Source organism: Leptinotarsa decemlineata, unplaced genomic scaffold (genome assembly GCF_025532065.1).
Source record: "Leptinotarsa decemlineata unplaced genomic scaffold, Ldec_3_MD MMD2_tig00026354_RagTag_RagTag, whole genome shotgun sequence".
NCBI lineage: Eukaryota > Metazoa > Arthropoda > Insecta > Coleoptera > Chrysomelidae > Leptinotarsa > Leptinotarsa decemlineata.
This window is the reverse complement of record NW_027412702.1, coordinates 4,866,333-4,894,173: the sequence shown is the minus strand read 5'-3', so window position 1 is coordinate 4,894,173 and position 27,841 is coordinate 4,866,333. Positions and strand designations below refer to the sequence as shown.

At 36.8% G+C, this 27,841-nt stretch overlaps 1 protein-coding gene across 3 annotated transcripts in view; it reads right to left on the bottom strand.

Moving 5' to 3' along the window:
* The window catches only part of Cngl (Cyclic nucleotide-gated ion channel-like), a 463,427-nt gene that overhangs the window by 415,526 nt on the left and 20,060 nt on the right, over nt 1–27,841 (bottom strand). For all 3 annotated transcript variants that reach the window (XM_074184263.1, XM_074184265.1, XM_074184264.1), the window contains exon 2: nt 5,492–5,762. In XM_074184263.1, coding sequence (XP_074040364.1) covers nt 5,492–5,650 — 159 coding nt within the window. In that variant the 5' untranslated portion in view covers nt 5,651–5,762. The remainder of the gene's footprint in view (nt 1–5,491; nt 5,763–27,841) is intronic.

Below are 27,841 nucleotides of genomic sequence, written 5' to 3'. Positions count from 1 at the left end.
TTTTCACAGTTCAAACACCAAAAAGCACTAGAGGTCTGCCCTATAGAGGAGGAGCAAAAACGAAGTAGACACCAAAGTAGGCAAATACTTGCCGTCCATTTCTCTTATGGCCTCGTTAGAGTCAGCTCAAAACTAAGTACAAGATCGACAAAATGACCTTCGTTGTCCGAAAGTCTCTAGGAAATGGTGGAAATCAATGTAGCAACAACACTTATGCCTTCTTTTAATTATCAATCGAAAGACTTGATGGAGTAGCTTTACTTTAAATATACAAGCTGTTCATCTAATATGCGGCATGCTAGGGACTAATCCTTGGACTATTTAATAAATATTTTGTTTTTTGATGATTTTTGATAAGGCGCTTTGTTTCGAAGATACGGGGCGAGAAAGGATTTAAAACTATCAACGTAGCTGAAATAAAAGTATAGTGTACTATACTGGACCTACCAAGTAATAAAAAAATCTAAAAATTCCGTTGGTACCTATCAGCAACATTCCTATAACTACAAACGGATGTACTATTCGTTACAAGAAATGCAATGTGGTTTATGCACGATGGTACCAGCGCATTTCAGCATATTGGCTCGATCACCAGAATTAAAACCCCTGGATTATTTCCTATAGGGCACCCTGAAGTCATTAGATTACACTACTCCAGTGGAAGATATGAGAAATCGGATAATTGCAGGGTGTAATGTAATCAGAAACGAATCTAGTGTTTTTGAAAGAGTTCGGGAGTCAGTGAGGAGAAGATTGGATTCTTGCATCCGAGCGGGGGATACTCATTTTCAACAGTTCTTGCAATACATGTAATTTTTGCCGCATATCTAGCAGAAATGTTCTTCACTTTCTGTTTCAATTTCCCCTGTTTAGAAACAATATATCGTTATAATTTCTGCCGGTAATTATTCAAATCTATTATAAGTTCTATTATACAGGGTGTCCCTGGACTTCCTCTTTTCCTCTCGGGAATGTATAGATGGGGTCAAAATATCACCAGTACTTCATATAACTTTTTTTCCTAAAATCCTTCGTTACCAAGTAACGGGCCCTCGAAGTTACAAAATGAAAAATGTTTTTCTTTGATAACTTTCCAAGTGAATATTCAAAATCATTCAAATTTTGGTAATTGACTAAACAAATGAATTCCTTCGATGAGCTTTCATGCAGGAGTCAGTTGTTTTGCTACAAAGTCAGGAACGGACTACCTCCGATGGTCCACACCCCAAAACTTTGAAATGACAGATATTTTTCAATATTTTTCAACAAATTAAGGTTATTTGGACAATTTTATGAATAAAAGTACTCGTGTGGAAAGTCGATCGGAGCAACGAGTCTTGATAAAAATGTGGTTTCACTCGACGACATCAAACCCGCTCGTCCACCATTATTTGAAATGAATAATTATCAAAGCAGAAATAATAATGATAACGTTAATTCAACAACATTTATCCTGAGATGTCTACCATTATTCGAAAATATTAGTTTTTAAGGAAAATGGAAATGATAGGTAAAATGTTCATAACGAATTTTTATAATGCAAACACGTTTAACTAACGAAACTCAAGGCTCTTGAGCAAACAGAAATGAAAAATCCGCTACAGAAACTGCTCGATATGACCACCTTCTCTCTCTATACATTTTCTTAGTCTGCGAAGACACCCTCTCTGTACTTGAAATAGCATTCCAGGGTCGTTTCGTATGGCTTCACAATGTAATGTTATTCTATTCAACAATGCATCTCTTGTGTGAATAGGTGTAGCGTAAACAAGGCTTTTTAGATGCCCCCACAGAAAGAAATCCAATGGATTTAAATCCGGAGACCGCGATGGCCATGAATATGGCCCACCTCTACCAATCCATCTATTGTGGAAAATATGGTTCAGATGGTCACACACAATCAAACTAAAATGAGGAGGAGCGCCATCATGCATAAACCACATATCTCTTCGGGTTTGCAATGGAACATGTTCCAAAAGTCCATTCAAATCGTTCTGAATGAACTCCAAATAACGTTCTCCATTCAATCGGTCCTGTAGAACGAATGGTCCTATAAGATGGTTTCATATGATACCAGCCCAAACATTCACGTTGAATTTCCGTTGGTGTTTGGTTTGCAATATCCCATGGGGATTTTCTTCGGCCCATATATGGAGATTATGAGAGTTGATAACTCCATCTCTACTGAAACCTGCTTCATCAGTGAATAAAACTCGATTAATAAAAGTCATATCCTCTCTTTGCCTATCCATGAACCAATTGGCATATTCCAGTCGTGCTGGAAAATCTTGAGGTGTCATGGCATGTACCTTCTGGATGTGAAATGGGTGGAGCAGTTGTTCCCTAATTATTCTATGAATAGTGGACTTGGATGTATGGAACTGTTCTGATAGATTTCTGATGCTCTTTGAAGGATCATCAGCGACGGCTTCCAAAATATTTTCCTCCAATACAACGGTACGTACAGTCCTAGGAGCGCCCTCACCACCTCGTTTTGGCAAAACTGTACCTACAATAATATCGAAATAAAACAACGTGCTCAAATTAATTATCAATTATTACATACCTGTCTCCCTCAAGCTGCGATCGACACGCTCGAATGTTTCTTTTGACGGTACCGTTCGATTGGGAAAATGCTCGGAATACAGACGACGAGCTTCTGCAGCATTAAAAAATGCTCGTCCATAAAATACATGCATATCTGCATATTCATTGAATGTAAACTGTTCGGCCATATCAAAAAAATTCAAACTATCCTATAGAATATTGACAATACAATGATAGTCATATGACAACGCACCACTTAACAAAACAAAATCGCATTCCAGTTTCTCATTTTTTATCAAAACTTTCTAAAAGGTTTTTTTGTCAACATCTGTGAAAGAAATGGAACATAATTATTCCCTGGATATTTTTCACCTGATCATGTGCAGCCGTTTTTGTAGTTCATTCGTTTGCTTTTTATTAGTATAGTAAATATTTTTTCCGATGTGCGTTTTTTCAGCTAAATTTAGATTCGTGTTAAAGAATTTCTCCCATAAAATTATAATTATCAGTGAAACTCCTCAACAGTTTAGCTGTGAAGAAGAATTTGAAACATTCGAATGTTGAGTTTCATGAGATTCAGATAACTGATCAACACGAAACGTGATTATTCCACACGTATTATGTACATACAAAATATAGAATGAATTCGATATTTCATAGTAGAGTAGCTTGTTAGTTTAAAAATACCACGAATCTACAGAACTTGATATTTCTTTTGAAAAAATATCTGCTATCACAATTGTGACTTAAACTTCCATATAGGTACTGTACTTTTTGTTTACGACTTCATTTTAGCATACTTTGTATTATTCCTGTTATAAATGTTGTTGAATTAACGTTATCATTATTATTTCTGCTTTGATAATTATTCATTTCAAATAATGGTGGACGAGCAGGTTTGATGTCGTCGAGTAGAACTACATTTTTATCAAGACTCGTTGCTCCGATCGACTTTCCACACGAGTACTTTTATTCATAAAATTGTCCAAGTAACCTTATTTTGTTGAAAAATATTGAAAAATATCTGTTATTTCAAAGTTTTGGGGTGTGGACCATCGGGGGTAGTCCGTTCCTGACTTTGTAGCAAAACAACTGACTCCTGCATGAAAGCTCATCGACGGAATTCATTTGTTTAGTCAATTACCAAAATTTGGATGATTTTGAATATTCACTTGAAAAGTTATCAAAGAAAAACATTTTTCATTTTGTAACTTCGAGGGCCCGTAACTTGGTTACGAAGACTTTTAGGAAAAAAAGTTATATGAAGTACTGGTGATATTTTGACCCCATCTATACATTCCCGAGAGGAAAATAGGAAGTCCAGGGACACCCTGTATGTTCGAAAATGACTTTTTCTCTCAGTTCATTTACATTATACCGTTTATTTGCCGTTTCGGAGGAAGAGAAAGCAAACAGTTTGCAAGTCGTAATCTTACAACGAAACGGTAAACTTCATGCTGGCGGTTACTCGTAGAATAAACACAATGTAAAATGGTTCATTTATGATTACGAGTATGTCTTGCAAAACATCTTACAACCGAGTAATCAATAAATGTTCAATGCAGGTAAGCAAAGATTTTCCAAGTCGATAACAAAATATTTGCTTCAAGTTTAATTATAAGGGAAATAACCAACAACCTTACTCTTCATCACAATTGATGAAATAATATGCCGTATTGCCTTTTTACCAACCAAGTTGGCGTCTTCAGGACGTCTTCTTTTCCTGAAGACGCCAAATTGGTTAATGAAACGGGCTTTTATATCAACCTTTGGTATAGTAATAAATATTACTGAAGTTTTATTCCAACACCAAATCGTTATTTCATCACATCGACACGTGTTTCGATTACCAAGGAAACATGTTAGGAATCACACGTTAAAAGGTAAGACCTCATTAGTCCTTAGCTCGCACAAGTTTCTCAACTTCCGAGAGTTGACGTTCGTATGGGGGCGACAGCTGATTAACGGAAAAACAGATTTTAAACAGATTTTTTTTTAAACATCTTCGAGAGGAAGATTAAACTATACATACAATGTTAACCTTATTCATACCATAGATACCTCTGCTCTGATAGTGGTTTTATTTGACTTGAATTGATTTCACAATGTTGCCATATATACTATGCTGATTTTCTGGTCCTCTATATTTTAGGTGTGCTAAGTGTTTCTTATATCTTACTTCAGTAGATATTTTATTTAGTCTGTCCATAGTATTTTGCATTGCAGTATTTACATTTAATTTCGTGAATTCCAGATTCTCGAGAATTCAGAAAAGTCTGGAATTAACGAAATTAAATTCAAGGACTGCGATGCAAAATATTACGGACACACTGAAAGATCTATCGAAATAAGATAAAAGGAACAGTTAGCACACCTAAAATATGGAAGACCAGAAAAATCAGTACTCGCCTGTCATATTTTGCAATCAAACCATTCCATAGACTTTAGTCCATTAAGAGTAGTTAGACAAGTTAACTACAGTCATCAAGATGCCTATGAGAGTGTAGAAATAAGTAAACATTATAATATTATGAATAACGATAGTGGACTCAAGAGTATACTACGTAGCCTGTTGAAATAATATTTCAATTATAAGATTTATCTGACTATTACATAAGGCCGCATTGTAAAATTAATTCAAAACTAGTATATAAGGTAATATTGTGAAATTAATTTAAGACAATCAAGACACAGGTACCTAGCAGAGGTATCTATGATATAAATAAGGATAGCATTGTGTGCATATTTAGTTTAATCTTCCTCTTGAAGATGATCACTTGGTGATCGAAACACATGTGGAAATGTTGAAACAATGGTTTGATGTTGGAATAAAACTCCAGTAATATTTCTTATAAAACTGATTTAGCTACTTGGGTTAGTTCAGAAATAGTCTTGGAGACTATTTCTATTTGGAGACTATTTCCTGACTATTTCAATCTCTTACCTGGAATGTGGAACCAGTGGAAGACCCGCCCGAAGGTCCTGAAGGAACCGGATGTGGATGTGATGCAGAAGTCGATCCGTAATTGAGTTGTTGCGACGTGGCGAGAATTTTTTTGTGCGCTGACGCGTGAGCTCTGTATGCGGATACACTGAGCTTCATGTTATTTTCATTATTATTTACATTTTTTTGGCACTTCGCACTCACATTGAAGCACTACCGCACAAATTTTCTCTTTGACCGGTAGTCCAGTTCTTATTTGAAGCGAATTCACCTGAAACAAATTATTTAGTTATACCTAAACATACCAGTACCAGTAAACATACAGTACAAACATACAGTAAAAAAATATATGTTTTTGAACATACAGACGATAAGATGTCACTCTTAGAAGAACAATAATGAACCTCACCACTCTCTTTTCACCTAGTAATATTTCGGGGACAAAGAATATTTTTTCAAACTCGATATTTACCTGAGCAGAATCTGAATTCAGTTTTGATTTATATCATAAAACAAATTTGTTATAGGTTCAACTTTGAAATAATTGAATAATCCAATGAAGTTTTTAAGCGGAATTGTACTTATCAACCACAACACCGAAAAACTTTATTTTCTGAACATCCATTACTTTTTCTGTCTTTTGTTCGTTATGAAAACACATAATCATTTTCAATCAAAATCATCAAATTACCCCATTATACTTATTTTATTATAAGTCGTCTGTCGATCTATCTGATATAATTGTATATTTGGTCTTCGGCATAGCGTGTATTACGACCGTTAGTTGTTATTGAATCAGGTTGTGAAATACAGCCCGGTGGAACACTTACACACCATTAAACTTGATTCTGCTCCAGAGTTCTCATTCTTCCCTCCTAATGACCGAGACTGAGACTGACAAATTATTCCAGATCAGTTAAAAATGATTCCAGTTTTTTTTCTTTACACCATGTGGCTCTTTATTCATCAATATACCATGGTCGATGAGTTATTTAGAGCACAAAATAATCCTACAGAACACTCTCCTCTGGAGAGTCTCTCTTGTGTACCATATAATACACTTCTCTGCAATATTTTTAGAAAAAATCAGAATATAGTTTTGAAGAATCGACAAAGCTCAGAATATAGTATTCGAAATTTTTACACATATTGAGGATGATGGTAATGGTTTGTTTTTTATAGGCGTTCTTTTTTGAATAAAGATCCACTTTATGAGAATATATCGGACAGATAATCTGGAAACGCCACCAATCTGGAAACTTTTATGAAATATCACTTTTCCATCTTCAAACAGAAAAAAAGTAAGTAGAATTTTCCAAAGAATGGAAGAAATCAAATCATTTGAAAAAATGTTTGCAAAGATAGATCAAAGAAGTAACTTTCAGACACAAACTGGAAGAAAAAATGTCTCCTCGAAACAACTACTTTCATGTAGAAATTGAATTACATAGAAGATACAATACTTTCAAAGCATCTACTTTTGTATTATCATTGAATTATACAAAACAACACATTTTCCCATTCAGTTTGTACTCCCAAAAGTTAATTATAGATGACAGTTTTTCACGTAAGAAAAATATTACCTCTTTCATATGCTTTATTGTGAATCAATCTTGTGGATGACATCTGATTCAATTCCATATTTCAATGTTTATATGGAAGTTGTTATTTCGAATCGGCTTTATTTTTTTTCCAGTTTGTGTCTGAAAGTTACTTTCTTTCATAATCTACACATATTTGCAAATATTTTATTTTTGAAATTGATAGCTTTCTTCCTTTCTTTGAAAGATTCCCACATTTTTTTTCTTATGAAAATGGAGTTGAAAGCCGAAATCTTCATTTCTAAAAAAATTAATCTCTCCTAAAGATATACTATTTTCAATCTAAGCAGATTTTGTTTTCTTGAACGACCTGAACAGATTTTTAGAGGACATAACTTTACCTAAGATAAATACTTTTTCTGTAAAACTGTTTTCAGATCATTTTATCAGTTCATTTTCTCTTCCATCACAACGGCGGATATTCATAGATTTTCATCTAACATAATAATATTATTATATAATTCTGATAATTAACTCTGGAAAAATTATTTCATTTCTTATACTTGTAAGTACCCCATATTGAACACTCTCTAACGAATTCTCGGTGAGATAGCAGATGAACACTGAGCAGACTACTAGTTTCAGCTCAAACTCTGCTACGATGGACCCAAATCGTTTGCCATGAAGTAAGTTGGCGTCATCAAGAGATAAACAATACTGTATGTATACTAGTGCAGTTCTGAAATATGGGAGCACTGTTACTATTGTATTGATATTACAGCAGAACTTCCAGTCCTACATCTTAGAATAGTGATTACCAAAAAATTCCTCATTCTGATACTGATGAAAAATGCTAATAACTTCTCAGCTCAGCGTCAGTCACGATGATAAACTTGCTTGTGATTGGTGCATAGTTGCAGCTGCCGCATTGAGAAAACCTTCAAGAATCTTCGACAAGTGATAGATAAAACTTTGGGAACATCTGTCAGTAACTCTGTGAAATTGGTGAATTGTAACAGATTAAATTTCAACAGTCAAACAGGAAAGTTAACTTACAGGCATTTTCAAATCCAATGAGGCTTCAAATGTGGAAACATGGTGGAATAAATGATGTGATTAAATGCTGTTTCAAGGTGACACATTAATACACAAAAGTCAACCCTTTGTCAGATACTCCCTCTCGTCCCGAGAGAAAAAAAGGTTGTTAGCGCCAAAATGCAACGAGTCCAATTGAGCTTTCAGATGAAGAGCGGAAGCCGCCACGTCTCGGGATAGGAGAGCTCTCATACTTGGTGAGATCCTCTCAAGCGTCAACTGTAATCCAGCGTGTATAGCGCCAAATTCACATCCAATAACTCAAAAACTAAATGTTCAAGTAGGAACCATTCTTTTCGAAAACAAACCTAAATCCTCAATTTTCTGAATAATCAGGTTGTGTCATTAACAACGTCATCCAGTTAGACCTCTACTGTGGAATACAGTTTTCCACAAGAAAAGGCTCGTCATTGTATAGTACTAGAGTAATAGTTCCTCGATAATAATTTTGAAGATGGATGATCTGGAAAAAGAGGTCCTGCAGAAAGACCACCCAGTTCCCCCGATTCTACTCCATTGGGAATTGGTGGTATGAGAATTCTACCAGACTGTAGATAATTTACGGGAAGAAATTACCAGGTGCTGTAAACTACTGACACCTGATATTCTTCAGAATGTAAGGGAGCAAACAGAAACTCGTTTATGCCATTTTATGAAAGTTAATGATGCTGAGTTCGAACATTTGAGTAAGTAAATTCGTCTGTTTCATTTCACTTTCTAGTTTAAAATTGAATAAAAAGGTAATTTAACATTTTCTGACATTGCGAATCATTGTAATGTAATGTGTGTATGATGTGATTCGACTATTATTCTAATTAGAACTTTCTATGATGGTTTGTTGTGAGGAGAACTCAACTCATCAATTTCATTATAGTCTCAATATGAAATAACTTATTGATGGTGGCTCGTTTTAAGTGGAATTTACTGTACATTGATGTATATGATGATTTTGCATGCTATTTAACCGTCTCCGAATTCAGAAGATACATCCTATTTATGATGCACAGAGGAACCAGTCCAACTATTTCAGCTGTCTACTACAGAGACCGAATATATTTTATTTTTCGTTATGTCCCGAACTTGGCCTCTTGCCAGTAACCCGATCACAATCGATACCACAAATTAGAGCGCTATTACATTTGTGGATAGATTAGTGGTAAGCATAGGAATGAAGTTCAGTTTTGTTCCGGATTGAAAAATAATTGATCGACAAATAAATGTTAGAACTGAGCGATACTTGATGAAAACCTATTATAACGTTTAAAAAACACACTCTAATGTGAGATTTCCACTTGAAAGTTTACAAAACCGCGACACGTGTTTCACTATACGATAGCATCTTCCGCAATACAGCACAACTCAGTATTGTGACGCCGGACACCCCCTCAACAGAAACTCTCGTGCATTTTGCTAATCAAGTAAGCATTATCAGGAGATGATTAAAACTCAGTCTTAGTCAGAGACACAAGCATGAACAAAACGAACATCGAAAGAAGTGCTTAGTTTAGGCGGTGTCAGGACTGTTTAGCGTTTATTGGCTTAGTCATATATGACTCAAAATATATCAATGTGGGGTTCTTCTGTAGGGGTAAAACGTTTTATTCTCCAGAAAAAATGAATTAGAACTAGCTTTGATATTGCACCCAGGGATTGCTGTAGACCTGCTTGCTGTAATAACAAAATACTATCGTTACCATGTATCTATATAGATAAAGCTCTGCTCTATGTGAAATATACCTAATATACCCAATCTAAGACAGGAATCAATTGTTATTAACTATGCAACACGAAATAGACATTTATTAACAATTACAAAACATAAAACCAAAATTCAAGGAATCACTTGCATATAATGGGATAATTTTATTCAAAACGTTGCCTCAAGATATTGAAGAGTTCCATATCATATCATTTGGAAAACAAATAAAGGATCTATCAACTAATAAGGTAGAATATAGCGTAGAGGAATTTTTAGAAAAAGATAGGCCATTATGATGATTATTGCTTTCACTGCATTTCTTTCACCCTAGTTAAAGATTAATTTACTAATAAAATCTACTAATAAAATGGTTAATGCAGTCAAGCTGCTGGAAAGTAATTCCATGAAAATCAAAAGATGAATAGATAAGTACCATTCTGATCATTCCCATATTGATTTCAATTTAAGAACCACCGGTAGACAACTGTTTCAGCCTATATATATATATATATATATATATATATATATATATATATATATATATATATATATATATATATATATAGTTTTTCAAAATCTATCACACTGACTAAGAATTGAGTATACAGGATCAGTTAAAAAGTCTTGAAGAAGTAAAGTTGCTTTTTTTCAATAGAACACCCTATATATTATCGAGATATCGAAAAATATAAAGATAAAGAAAGATGAAGAAAAAGCACGAAATGAGGGATAGGTATGTGGATATAATCACAATTGTATTATAATTTTTTTACAGAAAATAAAAAAGCATAATTGTTCAGGGTTGATAAAATATATTTTTAATGTATGTCCAGAATATTTAAAATTTTATGAAAACAATAGATATGTCAGGAGACAAAAAGAGAGAGAACAAGTTTTGATAAACAACAAATATTTTCTTTGGAATTTTATTTATCAAGGTGCTGACATTAATGAACTCGCTGAACAAAATTTTGTAGTGAATTTAAAATCGTGTGAGGAGAAATGGTAGAAATTTCATGCCTTATTCTTCCTTGCAACTCTTCGATATTTGGCGGCTTATTTTTGTAGACTGAATTTTTTATGTGACCCCATAGAAAAAATTCAAGTGGGGTCATATCGGGAGACCTAGCTGGCCATTTAATTGCTCCCCTGCGTCCAATCCATTTATCTGGAAAAGTTTCATCTAGATATGCCCGTACCACACGTCCAAAATGTGTAGTAGTCCCACCTTGTTGAAACTTTGTTCTGTCGTCAAATTGGGATAGTTATTATTCGGGAATAATCGTCTAAGCTCTGGAATAATATGCTGTTGTGAAAGTAATAAATATCGTTCAGAGATCAAATTTCCGTTTAAAAAAAGGATCCTATGACGTGTCCTCCAATAATGCCTAACCAGACATTTACTTTCTGTGGCCGTAGATTGTGAACTTCCCCCATCCAATGTGGATTTTGGTCTGACCACTATCTACAGTTGTGTCGATTCAAGTGCCCGTTTGAACAAAATGTAGATTCGTGAGAAAACAATATGTGGTTGACAAAGTTGACATTTTCATTTAATTCATCCATAATAACTTCACAGAACTCGATTCTACGATCAAAATCGTCTTCACTCAATTCTTGTACCAAATTAATTTCATATGGATGGAATTTTTGCAGTTCATAAATTTTTTGGATGGAATATCGACTCATGGTATGATTGTATTGTGCCGAAATCATTGGATTTTCCACCACATTTAACATGACATTCAAAAAATTTTCTTCATTTGTAACGCTTACTGGTCTTCCACTTTTTGGTCGATCTTTGACACCTCCAGTTTCATGAAAACGCTGCAATTTTTTTGAAACGTTTAATTTATAAATGATTTTCTGATTGGGATACATCATTAAAAATATCCACTACTTAGTATCCTATGATCATTAAAATTTCAATATGCTCAGTATCAGTTAAACGTGCCATTTTTGCGCGAAAATTATTTACACTAAATGTATTCTTGCTACTACAGTAATATACGAAACGTAACTTTCTTTATTTCTATCTTCACTAACTTATACCTCCCTCTCAACTTCCGTTCGCCTCTCCCGTTCGCCTCTTCCTATCACACTTTTCGTAACGCTCTCGTCATGCATTCAACAGCTTACTCCCCCAAGTCAAGAGCGCGTAAATAAGTTTTACTTCAGAAATAAATCAAAAGTCTACTGACAAAAAATTTGTTAAACTACTAACTTCAGAACATTTCTCTTCGGTTATAGCGTATTTCATCAAAACGAATATCAGGACTCGCACACAAAAATTGGGAAATGTGCTGTCACTTCCCGAGAAATCTCAGTAGCAGAGGAGAAAATCTTAGTGTATATGGTGGCAGTAGATGAAATTCGTTATCATAGCAAATTCAAGACTGGACTATCCAGCTTCATCTGACCAAACTACCTTTGACTACTAACGCAGCAAATTTTTACTCCTCCTGAGGATATACCTCCAAGTTATGGAGTGGATGATGACTGTCAAAAACCCAATCGCACGGATGGAGAAGAAGAGCTCAAGGACTGGAGCCCATCAGAATGAGTGAAGACGGTCTTTCCCCAAAACTACTCGTAACTGTCGAGTCGAAGAGAGGGCTCGCTGGATGTAAAGATAACCTGCCCATCAGTAGGACTCGATACAGTATAAGTGTAACCTCTCTATTATCTGCATCGCTTACGGCAAGGTATTTGATACAACATTGCATGATATCATCTTGCATTTGCTCAGATGCCTCGCCGTACCTAACGAAACAGTGAGATGCCTTGAACCACTGATACCATTCTGGCGGACTCGCTTCACCATAACACTTGGTTAAGTCCAAACAAGGTGGTAACTTTCAGAAGGGGTATATTTCAGGGCGATTTTTTGTCAGTTTCGTTCTCTTCTGCATCTCACTATCGCCATTATTCGTTGCACTCAGAATTCCTCGAGGGTTTAACTGTGGAACGCCCGGAAACCGGAGGCACAAAATTACCCATTTGTTTTATATGGATGATCTCAAACTTTATACTTCTGGAGAGAAGGATCGCCATCAGTCGTTGAGGGTGGTACACGCTTGCTATCGGTATGAAATTCGGAATAGATAAATGTGCAATGATCCATCTCAAAAGAGGGCGATGCGGGGACTAAGGAGAGGATATGCAGCTCGTAAATAGAAGCATCCTACACCATCTGGATGTCGGAGAGATATACATATACCTCGGAGTGGAACAACGCTACTCACAAGAGGTAACAGCAGTGAAAAACTCTCTCCGCGGCAAGTATCAGCATAAACTCCGACAGATCTGGTCATCGGAACTGTCGGGCAAAAAAATGTTTGCCGGTCCAATCTTACTCTGTTCGTTTGGAGTAGTCAAGTGGACTCGGGAGGTGCTGTATCAACTCGACGTAGAGATCCAAAAAATGATGCATCTCCATAGGAGTTTGCATCCCAAATCGTCCATTTCACGATTGCACTTCCCCCGACAACAGGGAGACCGTGGACTTTTGAGTTTGTAGTGTCTACATGACAAAATGGTACTGGATGTAGCCTGTGAAGTCATCAGGAGTTCGGATCACCTTCTCTGCATAGTCCGCGACCATGAGAGAGCAGGAATGGGAGCATTTCTCTTCAGGGCAGCTACCCGAGCAGCTGATGAAAATCGGTCCAGTTTTTAACTCTGAACGAGGTGCTCACAACTCTGTCACCCAGTAGGAACCCGTTCAGCAAAAGGCTCATATAAAAGCCGCAGATATCACCTCACTTCTGCGGCAACACAAGGATAAGCCAATACATGGGGTCTTCTTCAATAACTCTGAAGACCTTGGCTTCTGCGGCAACACAAGGATAAGCCAATACATGGGGTCTTCTTCAATAACTTTGAAGACCTTGGCTTTGGAATGATGCCCTCTCAAATCTCAAAATCATACCGGCTTGCCGCACTGAAGTAAAATTCTTAGCCGGACATATGCAGAAGGCTGTTATTCTCGACTCACTGCGCTTACTAAGGAGACACGATTATCGTACCCAATGATCACTTATCCCACGGTGTGAGGAGTGGTCGTTTGTTAATAATGCTATTGCGCCTTCACGAATGTATTAGAGCTTCGGGAGATAGGGCCTGGCCAGCGCCTGGAAAAAAATTATTTCAATACATATTGACGATTGTTACAATCTTATCACAAACAAAATGAACGTGTCAAAATGACTATAATAAGTGAGAAAAAAATTATGTCATCTTCTAATATGCGAGTTAAATTTTTATTTTCGAAAACATATTAGGTTTTTACTGAAAGCACTCTATAATTTATCCTAGCCGGTAATTCATCCACGGCGTCCGTGGAAATAATTCTGAACCAGTGTTAAATTTCAAACTCTTCATATCTCTTCTAGTGGGATACTTTCCGCTGTGAAAAAATATACAAGTATTCGAGCTGAACTTTTCAACAACCTGGCTCAAGTGAAGTCTACTAAAAGATCAATAAAACATGCAGAATAATAAGGATCCTTGAAGTACCTAATATTCTATAACCAATGTAATTTTTAAGAGGCGAGTCCAACATCCTAAACTCTATCGAATTGGGAACTAGAGCATCCCAAATACGTTTCAAAGATTCGCATATTTCCAGTCTTCTATCTCGTTTCTTTTTTCATTTGAATGTTATTCTGAAATCGATCCAATGTAGACATTCGTTTCAAGAAAACGCACATGCTGAGTTCGTTTCTATTATACATGAGTTTTAGATGACGTAATCTGTTCACCAGATTGTTCCGGATTGAAATACCTGAAATAAAATAATGTTATATTTTCCAGTTCTTAGAATCATACTTACCTAATTTTTCACAAGAAATATTTTTGAAACTAGACAGCTTACATTGAGGTTAATTGCCTTCTTGAGAGAAGCATGTATTTTGCAGATGAAATATATAATTATCACGGTATTTGCCAGAAACTGCAAATATCTCGGGTATATTCATTTTATATTTGTTATCCAACCATCCATATTCTAATGTTTCTTTCGTTATTACATGAAACATACCTCAGTGGTCCCCTTTTACTTTAGTCTAAATAATTTCAATATCTTAAAGATCACTAGAACAGACATTTATATTCAATGAGATTATTTTATATTGGGTAATTTACGGATGTAGCAATATAAACATTTATAGGTTATTTTGAAATTTCTGTCTATTTTGATGTCATGTGTTTTTGTAATTCCATATCTTAATAACTATCAAGTGTTCTGTGTCATGGGATATGCTGAATTTTGTACTCTATTGCATTGATGTATTCATTTTTTTTTCCCAAATTTTGATATGTGCCTCTTTTCACGTGATTACTATATGAGATGTCTGAGCAATTTTCTGCCAATTCATCTCTAGGAATTCATATTGAACCAAAGCACTGCCGAAACAGCCCGAAAAATTAATCAGGCAATGATTTATGAACAGACTGTTCGACGTTGGTTTGCGAAATTTTGCTCTGATGATTTTATAGCTTCGAAGATGAGCCCCAAAATGGTCAACCTACAGCAATCCAGGATGAGGATTTGAGGACCCTGGTAGAGATTGACCCATCACAAACGGTTCCTAGGATGGCGGAAGAACTGGCCTCAGCTCCCATGTAGTTCTTGATAGTTTAAAACAAATTGGAAAGGTCGAAAATCTCGGAAAGTGGGTTCCCTACGATTTGAACGATCGACAGAAATCGTAACGTTTCGAAGTATGTTCTTCTTTGCTCTTGTGCAGCTAAAACATTCCTTTTACGGATTGGATCGTCACATGACATGAAAAGTGTATCGTCTACTACAGGAGACGTTAAGGACAGTCGTTGGACACCGGTGAGCCACTAAGGTACTTCCAAAGGAGGATAACCAACCAAAAAAGACCATGGTTAGTGTACGGTGATCAGCGACTGGTGTGATTCACTTTCTGGGAAAGGCACCAGCCACTATTCCTGCACTAGAATCCACAACGCTGGAAATTATTTTTCGACAACGTCTAGTCGGGCAAATTTTGGAACAGCTCAATATCAACAAGGCGTCTGGTCCTGATGAAGTGCCCGTCATCGTACTTAAAAAGTGCGCAAATGAACTCGCGCCAGTATATTGCAGACTTTTCAACTTGTCTTACAAGAAATGGGTTTTTCCTTCCTGTTGGAAGATTACTCGCATTCAGCCTATTTCCAAAAAGGTCAATAAAACTCTTTCAAATAACAATAGACCAGTTGCTTTGCTATCAGTGATATCAAAAATCACAGAGAAAGCCGTAAACTATCATATCCTCAAATATTTGGAAGGCTTCAACATCTTGAGCGATCATCAATATGGATTTCGGAAACAAAGATCAACATGCGACCTTCTATTATATGTCACCCATATTTAGAATAACGCAATCGAGAAACATGGAGATTCCAGAGTTGCTGCGCTTGATATTTCTAAGGCCTTTGACCCTATGTGGCATGAGGGGTTTACTGGCCAAACTTCGATGCTATGGTTTGTTGAATCATTTTTGTGAATGGCTCCTCAGCTTTACGAAAGAACGTTCACTGCAAGTGGCCGTCAATGGACATCTCTCGAATACTTTCACCGTCAACGCTGGTGTTCCCCAGGGATCCATATTGTTTCCAACCTTCTTTTCGTTGTATATCAACGATGTATTGGGAAAAACCAAGAATCCAATATATTGCTTTTCTGACGACAACACAATTGTCTCGTCATTACATTCGGATTCCTGGATATCGGCGGCAGATGCACATCTTCACCGGTAGCAGAATAAGAAGAAAGGATGTGCCTCACTGCGGTGAGGCACATCCTTTTGCTAAAAACTCCAGCCCAAAATGTCCGAACTGTGAAGGCGACCATCCCGCCTTCTCACTAAAATGCCCCAAAAGGGTCAAAAACCCAGAAAACCCCAAAGAGGTCGCTCCAATAGCAGTCGAAACCCCCAAAACTATTACTCCCATCACTCAGCAAATCAAAGCTGTCATCAAAAATCAAACCACCCTCCTCCTCAATCTACCATGAGAACTGGAATCCTAGCTCTCACTAATGAGCTATGCAAAACTATTTTAGGACATTCACTCTTCGCCACAGCTAGTGGCAACAAAGTGGACTATACGTTCACTGATTTGATGACTGAACTTGATGGCTGATTCTCCAATAATACGGGATAATGGGCGTTTAATCCTCGGCATTGTAAACGCCCAGGGACTCAGCAGAAAAAGACACCATACTAAGACTATCCTTCACATACAAGAAATCCATATCCTATGTATCACCAACACACTCACCAAAAACCCTCCAAATTTCACCAGTTTCAACACCACACACCGACCAAAAGATCTACACTCACGAGGCATCGCTATATTAACTAAACGAGGACTAGCCTACAAAAAACACAACCTTCCACATATCCTATCCGAACTCGACTGCCTGGATATCGACCTACTCTCCAACTCCGGCAACATAACCGTCATAGCCTACTACAATCATCCAACTCAATCCGTTTCCAGAGAATTATTCGTATATACATCCTCTCTCCCAAAAGCATTTCTAATAGGAGATTTCAACTCTAGACATACACAATTCGGAGATTCCACCTCCAATGCTAATGGCCGCCTCCTAGCCAACCTTCTACTAGAACACAATATCTATAGAATTCCCTGTCCTGACCCGACGTTTTTGAGCCACCGTGGGGCGTCCATCATCGACCACATCTTGTGCTCTGAGAGTCTGATAGAGGTGGTCGATGATCTTGCCTATATCGGCACTCCGACCACTACCAGGCGAATCGATCAATCCCCACTTCCTCCTTATCTCATAACTCTCAGCAAAAGCAAGCGTAAACTCTACAAAACTTTCGTCCGAACTAGAGATCCAATCCTAAAAACTTAGTGGAACCGTCTTAACGCTCGCATTCGTCTCCTCATCAACCAATTCACCCAGAAAAGGTGGATGGAGGAGACTAAAGAACTCGACTACCGAGATAGAACGGCCTTCTGGAACAAATTCAAAGGCCTCACTGGACAAAAAAGGAAAACCGACAATCACCTATCGATTGACGGTAAGATCATCTCCAACCCTTCCGACAAAGCAGAAGCCTTCCGTGAAAATCTCGAAAACACCTTCCGTCTCCCTCAAGACCATTTCTTCGATAACCTTTTCCTAAACCACGTTCACCAGCGGTTGCCCACGCGGCTGGGTAGGCACCCAGGTCAAATCCCCCTCGATCCTAACTGCCCCCTAAGATCCCCATTCAGTGAGGAAGACATCCTCAATACTTTCTACAGCAGTAGAAATACCGCTCCTGGCCCAGACTCGGTTAACCGCCGAGTCCTGAAAAACCTTCCCGATTCCGCAATTCCTTTCCTCAAACACATCCTCGATGCTTGTCTTGTACACGCCTACTTCCTTATCGCCTGGAAACAGGCTAACACAATCTTAATTCCCAAACCCCATAAGGATCCCACTAATCCCGATTCATACAGACCTATCAGCCTGCTTAGTTGCCTGGGCAAACTGCTTGAACGACTAATGACTAACCGTTTGAACGACTTCCTTATACTCCACAGAATTATTCCTCCCCACCAGCATGGTTTCAGGGCCGAACACTCCACTCAGAACGCACTAGTCGAACTACACACTCACATATCCCAAAACATCAACGCCTCTTTTTGCACCATTGCAATCTGCCTAGATCTTCAAGAGGAAGATCAAACTGTGATCATCTTCCTCTTGAAGTATTAAAAATAACGGTTTGGTGTAGGAATGAAACTCCAGTAATATTCATGAAATTTCTTTTACTGGGTTCAATTCACAGCACAGTCGAACCACGCGGTTACCGGGTACCTTATTCATAAACATACCATGATGACGTCCACTTCACATGGGACCGTGTGGCGGTGCGACATTTGAAAGATACCCAGGCAGGTTATATTATTGCAATTTTCGAAGGAATCTCATTTTTGTTCGAAAATTGTTCCGCTGATAATATAGCTCAGAAATATGGTATAATGTGATATGTGAAAACATTACTTTTTTACTTCAAATTCATACATGAGTCTTGGGTTTCAAGACTCATCGATAACTTTCGAAGCATGCACATGAAATATTCAGGAGTCTAGCTAGCAGTTTAAAGGCATATCTGCGATGATGAGTGTCAATGTTGATCATCGTGCAATGGCTTATAATTCCAATAAGCGTTATACAGGCTGTTCCAATCCAAGTCGGCACCATTGCCAACTCCGTTATTATTGATGCTACGTATTCAGTTGAATGGACAAACTAGTAGGTAGCATTTTTAATGGAGTTCTCGTTGCCGAAAACAAAAAAATCAGTCGCGTCTTCAAAATATTTCATCCTATATTTCAACACGCATTTCGATTGGTAATAACATTCTCAACAAGAAAGATCATATCACCTTTGTTGCTAAAGTTGAAAATGAGCGACTTATGTGGAAATATTTTATTCTTTCACTAGTACAGAAAACTTCTCTGTTTTGGCGAATAAAGATCTATGATATATGGAGTGAATATTCAAAAACACCGCCTTCTTGTTGAACACATATTTCCCATTCAACCGAATTCGTAGCATCAATAATAACGGAGTTGGCAATGGTGTCGACTCAATTTGAAACACCCTGTATATTACAATAACGATTTCAGTATTGTGAATGATGATTTAGTCTACTGTGGTTTCAGGCATGGTTGTTTCACATTTTCATTGTCACTACTATGTTGAGGCAAGACCAAGACGCATATAAACTTCTGGTGTTTGCTTCGCTCCCTTTTTGTTTTGTCAAAATCTCTCGATGCAAGAAGTGTGATTGACCCAACTTTGTTCACATGATGATAGAAGGTACAAGAATCGTTTCCAATTGTTAACCATGGAAGGCGCCTAGCGCCTCCGTGAATGGATTATCTAAGTAGGTTGGATATTTCACGAAACATCGAGTGAGCCGTAGATCAAGCGTATAGGAGAGGTTGAAGTGACTACACCATGGTATTTCAATGCATCTTGAGCTAGACATCAAAAAGTAGATAATTTAATTTACTGAATCACTAACTTGAGCACAACTGGAGAAATTGGCGAAGAGTATTGATCAGGACCTAAGTAGTGGGATGATCGAAGATTACATCTACAAGAAGCTTATCTGTTCATGAGCAGAGTTGAAATGAAAGCAAGAGAAGAGTTGAATTACTTTCCACAAACTTTGATCCGATACCTATTATTCCCATCATCCATAATGAGCCAACGGTAGATTGAGCTCTTTCAGCCGGGTCTCTGCAAGGGTCTCAGTCTGCCTACTCCCAGGCGGAGACACTGTCGTAGAAGAAACATGAACATTAACATTAAATTACTCGATAGAAAAAATCCTTCGAAATCATACTGTTATATGAACATTGATTTGAAAAAATATTTTTTTTTTAATTTCAGGGGGACTAAGAAAACGGGAATTGCTGTGGTGGGGAGAGAGAGTGGGTGAACCTATTGTTTGACCACCGTGTTAGGAATCATACGTTGAAAGGTAAGACCTCGTTAGTCCTTAGCTCGCATAAGTCGTTCGTATGGGGGCGCACATGATTAACGGAAAAACAGAGAAACAGACAGATGTCCATTAGTGTCACGCTACCTGCACAAAGATGTGTCGCTGTGAGTGCATCGGTTCGCCTGTGAGATTTTTTTTAGTAATGCTTGAAACTGTTTATGGGTATGCTGTCTTAAGTAAAAGCAGAGTTTACGATTGATATTCACGCTTTAAAAATGGAGAAATATCTATTGAAGACCAACTCCGTTCAGAACGCCCTTCAACGTCAAGAACTGATGAAAACGTCGACAAAATCAATTCCCTCGTTCGTGAAGACCGTCGCCGAACCATTGATCAACTCTGTGGGATGTCGGGAATGTCATGAAGTTCAATTCAGAGAATTTTATCCAAAGATTTGCACATGAGAAGGGTTGCAGTTTCCCCGGGTCGAACTGTCAACCAGAAGTTCAACTTGGAGGTTTTGAAAAGATTTAGGGAGAGTATCCGGAAGAAAAGGGCAGATCTTTGACGTAGAGGCGGCTGGTTCTTTCATCATGATCACGCGCCGGCCCACACCGCCCTTTCCGTGAAGCAATTTTTGACCAAAAACGCCATGACACCGTTTGTCCACCCCCTAACTCACCGGATCTAGCTCACTATGACTTCTTTTTGTTCCCCAGACTCAAAGGGAATATGAGAGTAAAGCGTTTCGCCACTGTGGAGGAGGTGAAACAAAAATCGCTGGAAGGCTCAAAGGATATCCCGATGAGTTAATTTAAAAACTGTTTTGAACAATGGAGAAGTGCGTTGTGGTCAATGGCTGATACTTTGAAGGTGATCAAAATTTTGTGTAAAAATATTGAGAAATAAATAAATTATGACGAAATTCCTCTTTTTTTGGGGTCCCCCCTCGTACTTCAATCATTCGTTATGGAAATGAATCAAATATTATCCATACGAACGCCAGATATTTAATATATGAAAGAGTTACGCTATGAAATGTCACTTTAATTAAACAATATCATTCTCAATGGCTGACTCCGAAGTCTGGAAGTAACTTCTTTGCATGATCTATACATTTTTGTACATTTCTCCCAATTTTTCCCACAATTTTTGTATGAATATGGAGAAATGAAAGCCGAAACTTTTTTCCGAAAACCATATCTCCTGAAACTACCCTGTTCAACTTAAAATAGCTCCTTTAGTTTGATCAAATAGAATAACCATGTTTTCATGATATAAATATTTCAGATATCATTTTGTTAATGATGATCTTTCACCTGAAAATGTAATTTTCTAAGGATCAAAATCAGTTGGGATCAAGCTATTGTAGATATGTTCCTCCCGTCATAATCCACCCAAGAATCAGGAATTAATTGGTTATGGCAACCAATTAATTTTCGGAGTACATTCGAAGTATGAGAGGAACTGACATTGAATTGCCTTTGGATGAGGCCCGTTAATGGCTCTGTTATAGGTTGTTCATGATCGGGAACATTTATAACTCCCGTCTTTTGCGAGGAAAACTACGTCTCGTATAGCCAAACTTTCTTCCTGATGGTTTTTGATCATTTTAATTGGTCGCTCACAAGTTCCTTATAATTAATGTTGCTATCTAAAGTTTTGAACGTCATGAGATTTAGGGAGTTTGTACGCCAAAGATTTATATGGCGTACAAGTTCATTTGGAACCAACTACATGGAAAGACTGGAAGTCTAGAATCGCTACATCAATATGGATCAGTTATGATGTTACATGAAATGATATATTTGAACTTCGTTGTGTGAGATATGTAATGTTCCTATGTATTATAACTGTCAGAAATCGAAAAAAATCACGTTTTGCATACATTGTTTTTTCCACCGAGGCGTGGAATTCGAGTAAATTTTATTAAAGCCTATGTATATCGTAAGGGGTTATCGAAAACAGTGAAAGTTACTGAGAAGTTTGAATGATGGCAAAGTATTGTATTATGGAGTCCATTATTATTGCTATCTTGGAAACGGTAAGACCTACAAGATTGCTGAGGATATACTACAAAAACACACTTTTGTCTATTTTCCACTATATTTCTTTATTTTTGACCGGTTTTGGCTATTACACCATTTTCAAAACTAACTGATTACATTTCAAATAGACAAAAGTGTGTTTTTGTAGTGTATCCTCAGTGAACATGAATTTCCACAAAACAAACAAGTCGTCAATCGAAGAACCTACAAGATTGGTTAAATTGGACAAAAGTTTTCCATATTGGGGAGCTAGAATATGATAAAACATGTGGGGGATATTCTTGCAAAACACCTTGCATGTCTGGTGAACCTGTACTTTAGTTAGAGTATATTCCCAATAGCAGAGGAGCCCACGATGCAAAATGGGGATTTACACGAGCGTCATTGAGACATATTAAGTTGCAAAGCTTAGATGATAAGAAGAAAAAAATGTTATATAATATATACCTTTTCATCGGTGGGGAAAGCGGCTATAGATTTCTAAATATGTAAAAAAATACTGTTGCATGGACATACTCGAGCGCGTCAGATATTGATAGCATAAATGTCCTACCTATTTTTAATAATGTTGGTATGTTAATCTGATCGTTTGCTTAATGTGGGTGGTTGTATGTAAGGGTTGAAAGTGAAAAGAAAAAAATCAATCGAGTGCGTCAGATTTTTTCTAAGGGGGTGTTGAGTGCAACAAAAAAAGCTCTCATTCAATAATCTGACGATTTCGATCTGACGCAAACTCGCGGTCATTATTATAATGTGCAAAAATAATTTGTCATTTTGAAATACTCAAACGCGTCAGATTAAGATATATATGGTTCATCTTTATGTTTTAGACGTGCTGTCTCATAATCTGACGATTATCTAGAGGGATTCGCTTAATCTGACAAAAACAATATTTTTTTAAATTTTGTATAAGTTTGAAAATTTCCTTATAGGACGAAACTGCAGTAACGTTAGTTACAAATAAAAGTGGTAAAAAACATAGAAAGTTTATTTTCTCTTTTCTTCATTATGATTTCTTACCACGTAGTAACGGCTACATCCATCAATTAATTAATTAATTAATCATCATCTTGATCTTCATCACGAACGAGTTTCTGTGATCAGCTGTGATGGCGTCATGGCAACAGAATTCAGAGTGGGGACGGAGTGAGAGAGTAATAGATAGAGAAAAAGTGAATAGAGAATGGAGGAATAGAAACTCGGAGAGAGAAATATAGGTATCACACAGCTGCACGCATTAAACTTTATCGGCAAATTATTAATATTTCAGCTTGCGGAAATCGTCAGATTACATATTTTTCGTTATCCTTGAATTATTTCCTTAAAAAAAAATTGCTACGCTCGAGAATGTCGAAATGACGTTATTTTTTTACAACTTTGCTGCCCTCCCCTTCCTTTACGTCACTCTCAAATTGTCAGATAACTGGAATATACACTTTTTAGCAGGTAATTAAGTCACCCTACCTTAATCTGACGCCCTCGAGAATTTCTTATGATCAATTTTTTTTGCGAGTCTGATCCTTTATCCCTCACAGGCGGCCTTATATATGGGGCTCATATTTGGTGGAGGTACTTAACCTGGTACAAGGTATCCCCCTGTATATTAATCTGCCGCGCTTTAGTAAATCCCGAAATCCCCGCTTGGGCTCCCCTATTACAAGTGTTTTGACAGCGAGTAAGCTGACCCCGATTTTCAAGGGCAATGAAAATATTCCTGAAAAGCATCGCCCTATCTCCATTATCCCTACAGTTAATAAAAATTGTGGAAACAATAGTCAAAAAAATCATTATCCAAATACTTTGAGGAATCCAACCTACTTCATTACAATCAATTTGTGTTTAGGAAGAATCGTTTCACAGTTCAAGCTACTGTCAAATTAATTTATGACATAGTCGGTGTTCTTTAACAGGGTAAGCACACTGCAGTAACCATGTGTGACCTGAGCAACGCCTTCGACTATGTTTCACACAGTATCCTTTTTGACAAACTCGAATATTATGGCATCAGAGGCGTAGCAAATTATTTTTCAAACCCTACCTCTCTAACAGATCACAATCAGTCTTTTTGAAAGAAGCCTATTCAGTAAGCTCAACAGTGAAACACAGTGTATTCCAGAGTTCGGTATTAGGTCCACTTTCGTTCATTATATACATAAACGATATTTTTGATTATATAAATCCACTGAACTGTGTACTATTCGCAGGCGATGCAACCTTTTATGGGGCTAACTCAAATCATGATGAGTTGAAATACCAAATGGAAATATATTACACGAAAATTAAACGATGGCTGGTCCCCAATCATTTCAAACATTATCGGAGTAAAACTCAATTCATCACATTTTCGCCAAATTCCTCATTGAATGAAGAGTCTATTGTAAATTTGTTGGGCATCACATTGGATGAAACTTTGAAATGGTCTTGCTGTATTGTAAAAACTTTGTAAAAAACTCTCTAGTCAATTATTTATTCTCAGACGTCTCGCAAAAGTTCTCAGACCAGATATACTCAAAATATCATATTTTTCTCTCTTTCACTCACATATCACATATGGAACCGTACTATGGGGCAACTCAAGTCACTCTAATCATGTATTTGTTCTACAAAAAAGGCTGTGAGAATTGTTGCCAAGCCAGATTTTAGACTTGGGTCGCCCAATATTTCGGGAACAAAACTCACATTTCTGTAATGGTTTTAGAGATATCATTTGGTACTCTTTCATATCTTTTTTGTTCTTGAGTGGAAGACTCCATTATATCTCCGTCAGTCATCTCATCGTAGTTATTTGAACGGTTATTCACCACGTAGGTACTGTTAAATTCACTTCAATATCATTCCTACAGTGTCACTTTTCATGCCGTCGCTGTCACCACTATCATAAACTATACCTGACACAAATGTTACGTCTGTGAGTCGATTCTTGAATATTCAATCGAGTACGATAATTCGAATAATTCATACTCATAACTGAAAACTGAACAATTTCGTTTTGAATTATCGCAGTTATTTCACTTTCCATTAAATAAACCAATAAATATCGGAAACTAAATTTCCTGCAAAAGGCAGTTTACTTTCAGCACTCAATCATAACTGTTCTGATAAACAACGACCAACCTAACGTGAACTAAATTGCCTGTAACAGATTCATTCTCTCCAAATTTCAGGTTTTTCATAATAAATTGGGCTATGGAGCTTTATCTACTAAAGCCAAATGAATTAAAGAATGATAATGCACTTTAAAGAGATAATCCTTAAAGCGCGATGTAGCAAGGACTTTTATAAATCTCTGTGGAAATTGCAAGGAGGGTTCTATTATTTCAGATTTGACTAGAGCGACGATAGAAAAAACTTAAAAACGCTCAAACCGCCGAGATAGCATGTAAAACATTCAGCTCGACGAGCTGAAATAAAGAGATTAGGGCGTACATTGAAGAACTGTCGAGGGAAATAGAACTAATTAGGGCTGAGAAAGATGCACTAGAAGAGCGTGAGAGAAATTTAAATTGGTTTTATTTCTTTGATGAATAGATTATTATGCATGGGACAATTTAGGAGAAGCAAAATTCAACCGAATTTGAGATATTCATGGCACTGAAATTGTCGGATTTAGTTTTTGGCCCTACCTCTTTCATTTCGAATGATCTGAAAATAAATCAAAGGAGTTTTTTGTGCTGGTTAATTTTTTCTGTGATCTGGTATGAACTAATTTCAAATTCAACGTTTCGTTTTTATCGCCTTCTCATTCATTATTAATGTATATTTCCATCTTTGATTCTAGTAACCTTTACCAAAACACATTTTTCCGTGTATCACGACACATGTATTTCTCGATATATGTAATGTAGAGAACTTTTTTAGTGTCGGTTCATACAATTCTCCAACAGGTATTTCTAGTAAAATTAGTCACTAATATCCTTTGTGTCAAGATCTCAAAGAGGTGCATGTATACCTACAACTATTTTCTCATAGACCATGATTAATTTTTTGTGAAATAGCGGCGTCGAACAACTGAAAGATATTTTAAATGTGTTGAGAAGAGTTCATTGTTAATTTCAAGAACACCTGTGAAATTCGAATTTATATTTCAGGTATTGTAGGATTAGCGGTCTATAGATTGCTTCTCAGTCAGTTTAATCAAAAATTGTATACTTTTTGAGTGTAGTTGTCACTTCTGAAAATATTTTAGATAACAGGTTCCACAGTATTTCATAAACTTTTCTTACAGACTCATTCAACTTTCCGATAGAAAATATCAATGTCCTTCAATTCTTTCATATTACTTTCTTTGTTTTGGCCAGTGTTATTGGTCTGTGTTTGTTTTCAATTACCGGGATTTTTTTTCGAAAACTTATGGAAGAAACTCTTTCGATGTCTCACCTTACAAATCCACATCCAGTAGAAAACCTCAAACAAATTGCAGGTCTCAACTCTAGAGAATCAAATGATTGACTTGATTTTCAATAATGTTGGTTATTTTCTTTAACTTTTTGTTTTGTCAACTCATTTTCTTTATCCGATTTTTATTAATTAACAAAAACATTTGTTATTGTATATCCACCCTTTCTTTTTTCTCCTTGATATGTTAGTTCATCTGAAGTATATATGACACCATCCATTTTGAGAGGTGAAATAAATCCAGAGCCTGTCTATAAATGAAACAACATACATACTATAAGTCAGAAATGGACGTGTAATCGAAAATTTCAAAGAACACGTCAATTTTAATTTCTAAAGGGACTAATTCTGATATGGAAATTATACCCGAAATTTTACCCCTCCGCACACAGCAACTACCACACCCGTATTTTTTTCAATGGCATGGGGAGTCGAGTAATACATCATTTGAAAGGTCTTTTGTACCTCTATTACTTCTGTAATTTTCGAAATTGGTTCGTTCGTTAGTGAGAAATTAAATGCTGAAGGTTTTATTTAAGAAAAGAACAAAAAATTCGCTGTCGCTCATTATATTGAGGAAATCATCCAAAGTAATATTCATGGCAACACAATCAACGGATAAATTGTTCAAAATGACCTCCATCCAGTTCCATACAGTCTACTTTTGAAAGTGTTCGTTACATTAATGAAGATGTCCGGAGTCAGAAATAGGCATTTCCGAACAGTTCTCTGTCGCAAGTCTTCTAGATTTGTAGCTGAAAAAGCAAATGCGCCACTGGAATCAATGAAGTCGCCCCGGAGCGCCAATTAATTTTTGTTGTTGTTTTATAATTTCATGATATGTATTTTGGAAGTGTTATCATTATATATTATCATGAATGTTTGCCCAAAAACAAAATATTTAATTACTAGTAAACGTTCTGAAATGGACGACACTGTTAGTTTTTTTTTGAACTGGTAGTGTTTGTTGAATCTAGTTGTCGCAAAACAAAAAGTAGATAGTTGCCCACTATCACTTCTTCACGAATTATTATTCAGTCATCCTTGTTCACTGTGTTCCAACATGGTTTATTCTACTGAAG